The sequence below is a fragment of the Calonectris borealis genome, chromosome 9, assembly GCF_964195595.1.
Source record: "Calonectris borealis chromosome 9, bCalBor7.hap1.2, whole genome shotgun sequence".
NCBI classification, from domain to species: domain Eukaryota; kingdom Metazoa; phylum Chordata; class Aves; order Procellariiformes; family Procellariidae; genus Calonectris; species Calonectris borealis.
In genome coordinates this window covers 2,960,372-2,973,482 of record NC_134320.1, presented here as the reverse complement: position 1 = coordinate 2,973,482, position 13,111 = coordinate 2,960,372, and the positions used below count along the sequence as shown (strand labels likewise).

General features: G+C 37.7%; 1 protein-coding gene across 3 annotated transcripts in view; it reads left to right on the top strand.

Annotated features, from left to right (window-relative positions):
* STAG1 (STAG1 cohesin complex component) overlaps nucleotides 1-13,111 on the top strand; it is a 205,713-nt gene that overhangs the window by 104,950 nt on the left and 87,652 nt on the right. For all 3 annotated transcript variants that reach the window (XM_075157939.1, XM_075157937.1, XM_075157938.1), the window contains exons 6-7: nucleotides 6,106-6,182; nucleotides 11,772-11,976. In XM_075157939.1, coding sequence (XP_075014040.1) covers nucleotides 6,106-6,182; nucleotides 11,772-11,976 — 282 coding nt within the window. The remainder of the gene's footprint in view (nucleotides 1-6,105; nucleotides 6,183-11,771; nucleotides 11,977-13,111) is intronic.

Here is a 13,111-nt window from a genome sequence, read left to right as displayed (position 1 = left end):
TAGCAAGTTGTCCTCAAGGAGTAGAGTGTAGCAAGTTAAGGATTGTCCAGTGAATTCTTACAATGTGGTGGTGACGATTTTTTGACACAGAAGATTGGAGAACACAAATGGAAAACACTCTCCTCTAGAGGTAATTCTCATTATTGGGATGGCAACTTAAATGAGCTCAATCATTAGAATAGTAATATTCCTCGTTCTATGAGAGCAAAGTGAAGGGCAAAGCAATGATAACGGTCTTCAAAAGAGGAAGAGACTATACTGAAAAAGTAGATACACAAGTCTGCATGGGAAACAAGAGCAAGGAAAAAAAAATGAAAAGCTTCCTGTTCCAAGACATTATATTCAAGACTCAAGTGCAAAATAACATAAAGCAAAGGAGGATTAGGAATTATAGCAAGAGAACAACTTGTTTGAATCATGTGCTATGCAATGGTCTGAAAATCAAAATGGTATGTGAAAAATCAAAGAATTAAAGGTAATTATTCAAGAATTGCAGGAGCACGTTGGACAAAATCAGAGCAATGCATAAAATAAGTAAAACAAAATTACGGGTAACAAAATTATATTCTGGTATGTAAATTAATAAGCAGAATGTCAGTTAAAGAATTGGACCGCAGCAAGAGAATACACTTTTCCTATGTATACTGTGTATCAAGTGAATGGTAAGGTGTTAACATTGCAGGGAGGTCTCAGAGAATGCATTCAAACATATTTTGGGAACTGACAGATATTAGGGTTTGGTTTTGTTGTAGGAGAGTAGACTTAGACGAACCATTAGAATTCTTTTTAACAGTTGCCTGTGATTCTGTTTGATAGGGTTTTAATTGTGTGATGCCATACTTTTTTTTTTTTTTCCCCCCCCATTGGGATTCTTGCTGATTCATTCAGTAAGAGTTCACCGTCTAAAGCTGTTCTAAGGAAACGGCTGTGTTTTTTAGGAATATACTGGCTTTTGAATACTGCTTCATTGGCAGCAGAAGTTGGGCAATGTAGAGTCCATGCAAAAGCAATAATTGGAGAATAAGTCAATAAAAGGGTCTTCGATTCCTGCACGTGCTGTGAAAGCTGAAATTCAACTAAGTATTTAGGCTAGTGTCTTTCTAGAATCCCGACTTCTGGTTTCAGTGAACTGTTTCAGTTTTCAAGCACAGAAATCAATAGAAGATTAGGAGCCCTGATGGGATTTAGGAGTTTCAGCATCTATTTAGATGTGCTTCAGCTGTCCCAATACTGCTTCCATTTAGATTAATGATTAATGCCTATTGATTCCAATGAGGTAAGATCTACTTCAGTGTTCCTATGTGATCGTGAGCAAGCCACAGAAAATAAACTTTTTTACTGGCGTGAGTAATTTCTGGTTAGTTTCAGGCAGCTCTCTTCTGGGAACAGTAAATGAAGTGTTACAGAAGTGTACCATGACCCAAGTTGAGCAGTGAGAAATAACGTGCTCTTTGTGGTTTGTCTTCAGTCTTTGTTTATCATCTTTCATATGGAGATCTGTCACTAACACTTCAGAGGCGATTAAAAACTGCGCTTACGGACATTGTAGAAGTGGATTATTTCTTATGATCTAAATGGTAAGTGGGCAGAAAGGTATAGGAAATGCACACTGAATGATATTGAGGGAAAGAAATATTGCCCATCCAGCCATTCTGTAATCATCATCCATCCTTGCAAGATCTGTATTAAACTTGCCCTCTCTTGACAATTTTAGCAGTCAAGATTGCTTCCCAGTGCTCTGATCCCAACTATTGACTTTCAGCTAATGCAAAAGAGTACATTGCCTTTTTCATATGATACTTTCCAGTGCAAATCTTCTAGTGTCTTTATCTTGATGCCTTTATAAATCTTTCTTCTGGTTACTGTTTTTCCAGTTTGTGTGCTTGAGAGATGCTAATCAGTCACCACGAATTTAAGGTCCCACGATTAATCCTTCTTTGGCAGGAGACTTGTGGGCTTACTTTATATCCATTTACTTTAGTCTTGAGCTGCAGTTTTCCCACCACTTTTCTTGCAGCTTACTCAGTTTGGGCAGGTGGTCCAGAAGAGAAGGGATAAAATTGGTTGTATAGCTTCTGTGAATAAAGGTACCAGAGATTAAAACTGACTATATAGTATAGTTAATATACTACATAGTATATAATTTATTACCAACTGTCAGCAGTTTAGGTTCAAAGAGTCCATTTACTAGCGAGTAATTTGTTTTCATTAGTAGTGTTTAAATGACTGTGGGCTATTATAGCTGGAGTACCACTTACGCAGTGGCTTGTTTCTGTCATATAGGCTTCCCTTTCCTATTGAAATACCAGAATTGCCGTATCAAGAGGCCATTGGAGCGTAGTGTTTGGTATGGTGTTCCCCGATTTCCAGCAGTGGTTAGTACTTTCTGTTTGAGAGGAGGAAAGGTAGTCGTGGGACAACCTGCATCCAAAGAGCGCCCTCTTTAACTCCCGGTATTAAAGGCTGGTGGTTGCTCAAACTTGAGAGCTTACACATCTTACAAAGCTCTTCGAGATTTTTGTTGTTACTTTTCTTTTGCAGGGCTTACTGTTGTGACTTCTCACTATAAATACATGTTTTGAAGCCACTGAGTTTGTGGTATGTTATATCTCCTGGAAATGTTATATCTTGTTTTGTACACAGCTTTTTTTTTTTTTTTAAAGTATACTTATGGAATTTTGTATAGGCCCTTTTAGTCTTTCTCTTCACTAGTTGAATTAATGTTATGTCCTCTGTATGTGGGTTTTTTTTTCACTTTTAAAAGCCAGGTTGGGTGACATGATTAATTGTTGACAAGTTAAATTGATATCTGTCTTTAGCTGAAAGTTAAACTGGAATTTTGTCATTATACTTACATGTCAGCAAGAAGACTTTTTAAAGCACAGTGTGTGTCAATAAGTTTGAACTGAGAACTTAGTACTGAAGTGGAATGGGCTTCTCAATTTGTTAATGGGCTAAGACAATTTAAATCCTCTTCACTAAATACAGAGTGAGAGCTTCATGGTAGAGGTAAAACTCAGTTTAGAAAAGGATGGAAGACTAGTAGCAACATGAGTAAGGCAGAGACCGGAGGAATGCACTCCACACCTTCAATTGTATTTTATAGAAAATCTATTATATTTTAAGGATTCACTTTAAAATGGGAGAGTTTACCTTTTCACTAAGTATAAAAACTATGAATTTGAACAGTGTTGACCATTGGAATATTGAAATGTTGCAATGACACCATTTGTGAGCAGAGTCTTCATGGCATATTTACAGAGTCCTAACTCGGTTTCCCAGAAGAACAGGCAGGATTGTGTTTTGGTCAGGTGGGGGAAAGGTGGTGGTAGGAAAAGCAGTCAGGCCAAAGCTGTTGCCTCCTGCCAGATAAGTAGAAATGCTCATTTTGCTTGACATAATTTCCAGTGAACTTTGTCATAAAAAGCGGAGGAAAGAATGAGACATGACAGTGATTCGGTAAGTGCTGTTCATCTTCACTCCTCTTAATGCTTGCTGACACTTCCTTGGCAGCGTTGGGCTCTTCTCCACCCTGGCATCCCTAGGACATGTCAAGAGTTTGTTCCACCCTGTGCATGCCCCTGCCCCATGCCCCCAAAGAGCTGGACTATTGCTTGTTTGGAAGATGTGTGTAGAATCTACACCAGCCTTATCTATAACACCTCTGCAGTGATCCGTAGAAATCCTCAAGTGCCCAGGAGATAGAGGATGGTGTCTCAGTTCTAGTCAGGAAAGGTAAAAAGCCTTTCCATGATTCAAGGGAAACTGCCTGTGCTCTGTAATCCTGCGTTTGCAACCTCTCAAGTCAGTGGCCAAGTGAGTGGGCAGGTTCCCTGTGTCTGTGGCCCAGTGTGTACAATTTGTGTCCGAGAGTAACGTGGAGGTGAGTGCATCCAGCACGAGCCATCAGCTTTCTTTGAGCACAGTTACTGCATGTGCAAAGTTGCTGAATTAAAGAGGCAGGGCTTTAAGCAGTCACCTCCTGAAACGGATTCCTTGAGAGAAATTGTTCAAGGAGAAACTTGACTGTGAAGTAACATGCGGGAGGTCATTAAAGAAGTAACAATGTCTGAGCCATTAAGTAATAGTGACCACAGTATAATTGCATTCTGTATCCTCAGGGAGAAAAGATAGAGAGAACCACAACAGAATTGTACAAAGTTGAAGGGAGATTTGAATTGAGTGAAGTGCATTAACAAGGAATTTTAGTTATGGTATTTTTACTTTTTCTGACAAAGTAATATGGTTATAAATTACGTGGAAAGTATTTAAGATTATTAACAAGAGTCATAAATAGATAAGAATAAAATTACAGTCAGGGCTATAAAAAGTAAAATAACAAAGGTCAATAGGTTACTTATTCAATGAGGGTTATATTACCATGAGAACAGCAACAGATGACAGCATGCGGTGAGAGAAAGGTATTAATACAGTTGAGGTGGATTTCTAAGAATAGCTGTCCACTGTTCAGTACACTGAGACATGCTGTTTCACTTACTCAAAACAAAACTTTCAATATTGGGGAAACACTAAAATATAGCTGCATTTACAGATGATTTCAAAGCTGATAAAACACGTCTTCAACTGTGATATGGCAGTACTCTCTTGGGTTTCTTGTTTTATAATAATATATTGCATTACTAATTGTTTATTAGTAATATGGAAATTACCATGCACAAAATTAAATCCACCATTGTTAGAACTGAGGTTAACAGTGTTACCCAGTATGAAGTAGATAACAAGTAAATATTATTTCATGAAGAAGAAATTCAAGAAATCAATATTTAAGTTGCGTTGTAAAGTGGTACCCCTACTAAGATATATAGAGCATTGGTGTGCTGTAACTGTGCTTGCATATTTTGAAATGTGTATGTTTCTAATGCTTGTTTTTCACGGAATTAAATACCAGAATTAAAACATTCTCATAATATTTAGTATACTTAAATTATCTTTATTTATCCTTTGTACAGGGACTAATACTATTAAGCTGCTTCTATTATGGTTTGAATTTTTGGAGCCAGGCAGTGGATCGTTAATCCAATTGAACTTTTTGCAAAAGCAGGGAGACTTACTCTTTGTAATGTTAATGACCTTGGGATGGATTTTGTAGCTCTGCAGTTTGCTTAATTTTCCTGCATTTCCTGCATTAACAAAAGAAGATTGTGAAGTGGCAAAAAGAAGATAGTGCAGTAGCAAAAAAAAAGTTCTCTATGTTGACTTGTGCTGTTTGGCTGGATATTTGGACAATGTCTAGTTGCAAAGGCAATAATGTGTAAAAAATATTTTATTCACTTCTACTGATTGAATTTAGGATCAAGTAACAAGAATTTTCATTTATTGCTATTGTGTTGTTATATTTTCAATTTTGGTAGCTTTGTTCCATTTACAATGAAAAGTTAATCCTATCAACTTTGCTGTTCGGGTAACAAGGGGGAATGGCATAATCCAAATGAAGGAATAACATAGATGCAATTGCTGCATTTGGTCCTGAGCTGGCTCACATCTTGACTAAGCCCTTTGGAGCCTTTGGTTTTGCGAAGCCTTGCTGACAGTAGCACCATATGATGCAGTTGTGCTAGCTCTTGTCTGCAGGTGCTGCAGCTTCATTCCCGCGGTGCTGTGCCTAAGTCAATAAGCCGTGCTGGTCCTGAGCTGAGCAGTTTGAAAACCACTCCTGTGTCTCCGCATAGAGATCATGGTATATCTGTAATCCAGGTGACCCAACATAAAAAGTGGAGAATTATTAGTAGTGGCTGTGGAACTGAAAGATGGTCTTCATCTTATTTTGCACACAAAATTAAAAACACTTGGCATGAGTCCTACATTGCCATCACTTCTGCATCACACTTGCTCAGTTGTAAAGTGTAAAAAGATGGAAAATTTTTCTAACTCCTAGTCTGATAGCACTTTACAGGACGGATGATTTTTTTTTTTACCCACTTCTTCAAGAGACAGTCTTGTTCAATGCATTCCTGTTATTATTGCATTATATACTTTTTCATATGTATTATTGAGCTGTAAGTTTAGCAGCAGAAAAATGTTCATATTATGAGGTAACAAAAAATGGGTTGTGTTAATTTCTTTTGTTCCTTCATTACGTTACAGGTACTGTAAGAATTGAAATGTTCAGGAACATGCAAAATGCAGAAATCATAAGGAAAATGACAGAAGAATTTGATGAGGTATAGTATTTTAAGTGCTTTAAGCATTATGAAATACATTACAGTACACTTCTGTTTTAAAATAAAAGTGCAATGGGCAAGAAACTAGTGGATAAGGAATATCTCAGTAGGAGAAATTGCATTGACAAGCAAAACAGCGATTTAAACTATTGGATGAGGAATAACGAGCCAGCATGAGAATAATAATGGAAAACCAAAAAGTAATAAAATAATTTGAAAAGGTAGTTATAGTCGCTCATCTTGAGAAGTCAGGGTTGTGGATTGAGTAGGTCATGGATGCTGGTACTGAATTGTGAATTAGCCAGTTTAAGGACATATCACACAAAAGCACGGAGCAAGCTCACTCCGGTGCTGTAAGAGAGTCTAGCCAGGTCTGAGTCTGCAAGAACTAGCCTGGGTCCATGCTAGGCCTGGCCTAGATCTGTGTAGACCCTCATATGTCTTTGTATAGCTTTAGGGATATCCTTGTTTGTCCGTATCCAGGGTATTAGAAAGGTTAATAAGAGGAGGCTGGAAGAAGAACTGTAGAAAGCTTTCTCATGCCACTGAAATTGGTGGTGGTATTCTGGATTCTGAAGCTCACCTCTTGGAACTGCCATCACACAACAAAGAACTCCAGATTCCCGAGACAGGACTGCAGGCTTGGCATTTGCAGCATTCTGCTCCGTTTTCCGTGTGCAAATTGATGTTTTGTTCATTTGAAATGGCAATTTAAACCAAATAGTAACTTGACATGAAAATTACCATTTTGGAACAGTGTTACAGAAAGAAATACTCTTTCAAAAAGATCTCAGCATTTGGTTTGAACAAGTGTATTACAATTCAGATTGGGTATCTTCTGTCAAAATAAAAATGTTTCTAATGGTGAATGCTTTTTAGCTTTGAGATTTTTGAACTGTATTTTCTTTGATTTTTCATGTATAAAAAACTTAAATATTCTGAGTGTTCATTTTGTTTAGTGAGGAAAACAAATGCTGAAACGTGAATTTTCTGTAGGACAGCAGTGTCTTTTTCTGACCAATTCTAAATGGAATGCCAAGGCTGTGATTCAAAAAGTTAAGCAGGAAAACTATAAATGTGAGCACTGCTCTTTTTCAGGATTTTCTTCTGCAAGATTTCCATCTTGTTCATAGCCTTGAACATGTTTAACTATGTACTTAACTGCAACCATGTGGATGCCTCTTTTGCTGTACTCAGATATTCAGTCAGGGCCTTTGTGTACAAGTGGGATAAGGTACAGTGAATAAAATTTAGGTGTACAATGATGAACAAAAGGATTGTATCAATTCATGCTACATTCTGGCTGAATTAGTTTTGCTTTTTAAAACGTCACCCAACCAAAGTTGATAAAAGGCAGTGAATTTTTACTCGTGAAAACAGAATTGGATATTGTCTTTAGTCTAGCCCCATTGTACAAAATAGAATGGCCAAGGCACTGTCCAAAAGCCAAAGAAGATGGATTTTTCCCAAGGGAGGATTGTCCCACAGTTGATGCAATAAAACATTTCTCAAAAAAACCTTTTTAAAAACTGTCAAAGTTTTTTCTCAAGGGAGGGAAAAAATCTCTCTCTCTTATGCACAGTATGAATGTACATATAAGCAACATATCTCAAAGAATTACAGTTACTAGTACCTAAGCTTGCTTTCTGCATTACCTAAAACTTTTCAGAACTTTCACAGTTCTAACAGAAAGTTTCCGTTCTAGCTACTGCCTTAACAGTTGAATAGGTTTGTGAAAGAATTTGTGGATTTTAATATAAAAGCGTGAAATTGTTAGTCTTAGACCACAACCCAGTGAATATTTTGAAATCTGGAATAAACTCATGCCCTGTTAGCAGTGGAAAACATTTTGGAATTTAGTGCAGTTTTCTATTATATTCGTATATCAGATGATCACAGCATAGTAAGTTTATAATTGTTATATGACCTCTGTTCATACTGCTAGTCATACTTTTTCAGATTGGTCTGTGCCTAGCAGGATGTCATAGCCACAAAAAAGACCTGCCAAAATACAAGCTTTTAGAATAAGAGCAGCTTGCATTCCTGTTCAGGGTAAAACACGTACTGAAACAAACAAACAAAATCTTTCTTGGTCTTCAGCAGATTGTGAGATTGCAATTGCATTTGGCATAGCATTAGTACACTTTTTTGCCCTCTGTTTAGCGTCCACCAATTAAAGATTCAGAACAACCATCATTTGTTTCTGGGAGAGCTGTTGGTAGCAGACGCCATTTGCCAGTGACCGTCCTTTGACTAAAGGCAACACAAGCTAAATTCGGCAGGTCTGCGTGATTCTTCCCAACCTTTCTTTTCTTGGTGAAAAAAGGAGAAGAGAACCCAGGCAGATCTACTTCTTGCCTTCTTTCAGCAGTGCCATTGGCTCCGTGCAGACCGACTAGACTTCTTCCTTGAGCCCATCCTGCCTCTGGATTTCTTTACTATTTTTTGTAAGTCTATAATGAGCAATGAAAGAAAGGGAGCCAGAAGGAGACCAACAGCGGTGGCTGGCTGAGTGGTCATCCATTCTCTCAGTAAAGCACCACCATTTTCTGTATAGCTGGGAACAGCCCTCAATTCTTCATTCTAAATATCACTGTTGTTATTTCACCTGTACTACCTCTTCCAGTACCCCAGGACTCCCAAGTCCCAATGTCCATCCCCCATGTCATCCTGAGACAAAGCGGTTGCCTAGGCTTGTTGCCACCAGAACATTTCCCTTGCCTTGCTGTCCTCTCATGCCCCTAAATCCCATATCTATGAGAAGGTAATGGTCAGACTGTGTTGGGTGAAGGAGAATGAGAAAGTTGGTGACGCTCTTGTCAAAATAATTAGGGTGGTCTATCAGCCAACGTACCTTCATTGTCATCTTTAGATTGCCATTTTCAGATGGAGACCATCCCCTTGTTAGCATATTTTCCTCCCTTATCAAAATATACCTAAAATGCCAGGTCTGTTTTATCAGATTATGTTTGAAAGGGGCTAATGCTCAGTGGTACACGTGTGTAGGTGGTATAAGGTACCTGTTGTCATATTTGTCACATGATAAATAATTTCTACAAGTCCTAGAGCTAATAGGAAAGAAAAGTGCAAGTGTAGTATTAGCCAGGGGAAAATCTTGCATTATATTTTCATTAGCACAGTATGCTACCCATACATATTAAGAAAATATCTTAATCTCCACTGAAGATGTTCAGATTTGCTGCTTTCTTTACTTTTTCAAGATCATCGCACTGTTCTCTCAGTGCTGCAGTAATCAGCTGGCTGCTGGTTCTAATTTCTGCATTTATGGCAGGAATTGAAGCATCGATTTTCCTCATCATGAGTGGAGGAACACTTGTGCAGGACTTAAATGATGGAAGTTTGTTCATTGCTGCCACAAGTTCAGTTTGAGACGGAGAATTCCACTGACATCCATCTGCTGCGCTATTTGGGTGCTTGGCTTATGAGTACAGGCATTTTGTAGATGAATTCCCTCATAATTCTTGTGCTAGAGTTAGCAGGTGAACAAAAACTTGTTTTGGTTTGAGTTTTCTAACCATTGGACCATCACGTATCACATGTCAGTGTCACTGATGGTATCACATTTTTATTGGTATTTGAGAATAAAAGATCTAATAAAGTGGCTTTATAGTAAATTTATTCTTCCCATTTCAGCCAGATGAGGTGTTCTTGGTGCAGTCTTCACATGCTTTTTGAAAGGACTGTCTAATATGTAATTACAGGTTGAAAATACATCATACAAATGTGAGTAGTTATACACAGCACTAGAGATTTTGAGGATCTATTCCAAAAAATTATATATACATACCTCTAGAAAGCATATATTGTGTACGTAAGTTCACATGCAGAGTTCCCACAGGTATTGTGCAGGCCGGGACTCAGTCTGGAGATTATTTGTGAAAATAAGGTGTAAGCAGGGAGAAGAAATGGTGTCTGGGGTGTTCATATGGTGTCAGAAAAGCATTGAGGAGAAAGCTATAGCATTTTAATTTCAGTCCTAAATTTAAATAAATATGAGACTAATGTAGGGCTTGTATTTACATGGCAAGCCACCGTACCTTGCTGAAATTCAGTAGCAAGAGCATCAGGCATAAACAGACAAAAAACACTTGGAAACACATTGCACAGCTAATGATACTGCTAAATATTTTAGACTGTGTTCTTCTGGGTTTCTACTACACTACGCTTTGGTCTGATTTACAGAAGTTCTGAGGACTCATAGCAGCAATTGAACATGCTAGGAGATATCTTTATGCCAGAAGCTTTATAACCCCGTGAATTGTTTTTTTAAACCAAAGCTCCTGTTTCTCTCAAATTGGACATTCAAAGTTAGAAGTAAAAATATTGCTCATTAAGATAATGTCATTCAGCATTGCAATGAATGAGACAGTAAGGTCATTAAGATTGTTTTATAATTTTGTCGTTTTCTAACATTTGAGCATTTGTCTTTGCAATTGTAATCATTATTTTAGTACGATTGAAGTGTGTGTGATTTGGTTAAATTTGATAGACAGGGATTTTTGCTGCAGGGTAATATCGTTTGTGAAGTTTAGGTAAAAGGTTATTTGATTACAGCTCCTCTGTGCTTACGTTACTGGCTTTACATGGTTCAGTCTGGGCAATAAAACAAGTCCTGAGAGAACAGGAGTGCTTGTTCTTCACAAAAACACAGAATAAATATGTACAAGTGGATTTAACTTTGATACTGCTGACTTCTTATCTTGCGGGAGAGATTCGGGATGGAGCATTATGGCCTTGATGTTTTGGATAACCTGGAATTGGCTTACAAATCAGGTGACCAGGGAGATTATGTTTAGTCTTTTTCACTGAAGGGAAAAAAAGCATTTTCTAATTATGGGGGGGCAGTCTCACTGAAATGCAATATCGCTTGAAGTGAGAATAGTAAGAGCAGACTTGGAGAGGAGTTAAACTTAAATTAACTGAGTATTTACATGCCTACTCCAATCTTACAATAATCTTTGGAAGATGAGATGTATGAAACTGTCTGGGGTATTTGAATCTGTAGTAAAATTTCCATTACTTCTATCAGAAGGCAGGTTTTACCACTAGAAAAAGGGTAAGTTTATAAGATCAAAAAAAGGCAGTATGTACTTTCTGATAAGATCTCAGTTGTAAACTTGAGTAAAGCGAAGTTCGTGGGGAGGGGCAGTCAGTTGATTAGAATATTAACATGGAGCTGAAGTGGGGATGGAGAATGACAGAAACCTTCAATCACATAAGCCTTTCTTTGGGTTTTGACCTTAAATACTTTGAAATATTCTTTTCTCATCCTTTATCCCCCACTTCCTAACCCTGGACACAAGGAAAAGAATTGAGTCTTGATGCATATTTTGGACTATACAGAGCTAATATTGCAAGTCTAGAACAGTTGTAATGAAGTCTCTGAAAAAGTGGTTTTATGCCAACAAGCTTCTTTGTTTATTGAGGAGTAATGTGTTGTTTTTATTTGTTATTCTCCATTGGCTTGAATTAGCTTAGAAACTTAGACCATGATGGCTACAACAACATTAAAATAAATTAAATGGGGAGACTTCTAATACTTAATATTTTCATTTTATTGTTCTTCAGGACAGTGGTGATTATCCACTTACCATGCCTGGGCCACAGTGGAAGAAGTTTCGATCCAACTTCTGCGAGTTCATTGGAGTGCTCATTCGACAGTGTCAGTATAGCATCATTTATGATGAATACATGATGGACACGGTGATCTCTCTTCTGACTGGTTTGTCAGATTCCCAGGTCCGGGCTTTCAGGCACACCAGTACATTAGCTGGTAAGTAAGCTAGCGCAGAGAAGAGTTTTTTCAAAGGAGTTGCTACTATTTATCCAGTTCGAGAACTACTCCTAATTTTGATTGAGGTGGAGTTTGACCAGCACTGAGAACTCTGGAAAGCTTGATCAAATACAAGTACCATATATCGTATAACTATACTTGAAATACGCTTTTTTGTTTGGAAAGGAGTATGCTGAGGCACTTAATCTCAGAGATTCATGTCATACCCAGGGGCCTCCGGTGAATCCTGTGAATCAAAAGTGGCATGCTTATGTCATGTATTTTGTTACTAGTTGTTCCTTTGTTGCATAGAATGTCTTCACAATTTTGTATTTTAGAGTACAAATTTATTCTAAATAAGTGTCAAGAAAATTGTATTATCAAAGAATTTCAGTCCACCGTAAAATAAAATCTGTGCCTTCACTCTTGAGAAGCGTTAGGTTTGGGAGCACCGGGCCATAGTTGTAGGTCTCACTGTCTTCCACCTCCAGCCACGCAGCACCTTTCAACATAGGTGGCTACATCTAAGGAAAGCACAGGATATATCATTAGGTAGAAATAAGCTTTTCTAGAGTGTATTTCATCAGACCTATATAAGATATCTCGCATAAGATGGATGAATTGCTCTCTAGAAGTAACTATTTTTCTCCAATGACAAAGCAATACTAGGGTGGCTAGCTTGGATGTAGGTGTCTAAAGCTGGTTACGTCAGGTGATAGCTTTCTGGTCATCTCATGCGCTGAAATACATCTTATTGGAAGATTCTTCTCCCTAGACTGTTCAGAGATCGTGCCAAATATTTGAAGCCTTTATAGGAAACATTTGTCATAACTTGAATATTTCTACTGCCAATATTAGTTCCTGATTTAGTCTTTCCACAATCAGCCTCTTGCAATTTTGTTCAAGCTTCCAAGTGTAATACCCAGTGTCCAACAAATTAAATCAGAATTTGTTTAAAATTTCAAGTCTTGCTATGAATCTAAGTAAGAGGCAGATTTCCAATGTTATTGAAAAAACAACTCCAGATTTGATTGGAGTTTGATTTTTAAATTAAAAACCAAAACCTTCAACTCACAGTGGCTGAACTCTTTTGGAAACCTATCCCCTTGCATTCTTCACCTTACTCAGTAACAGG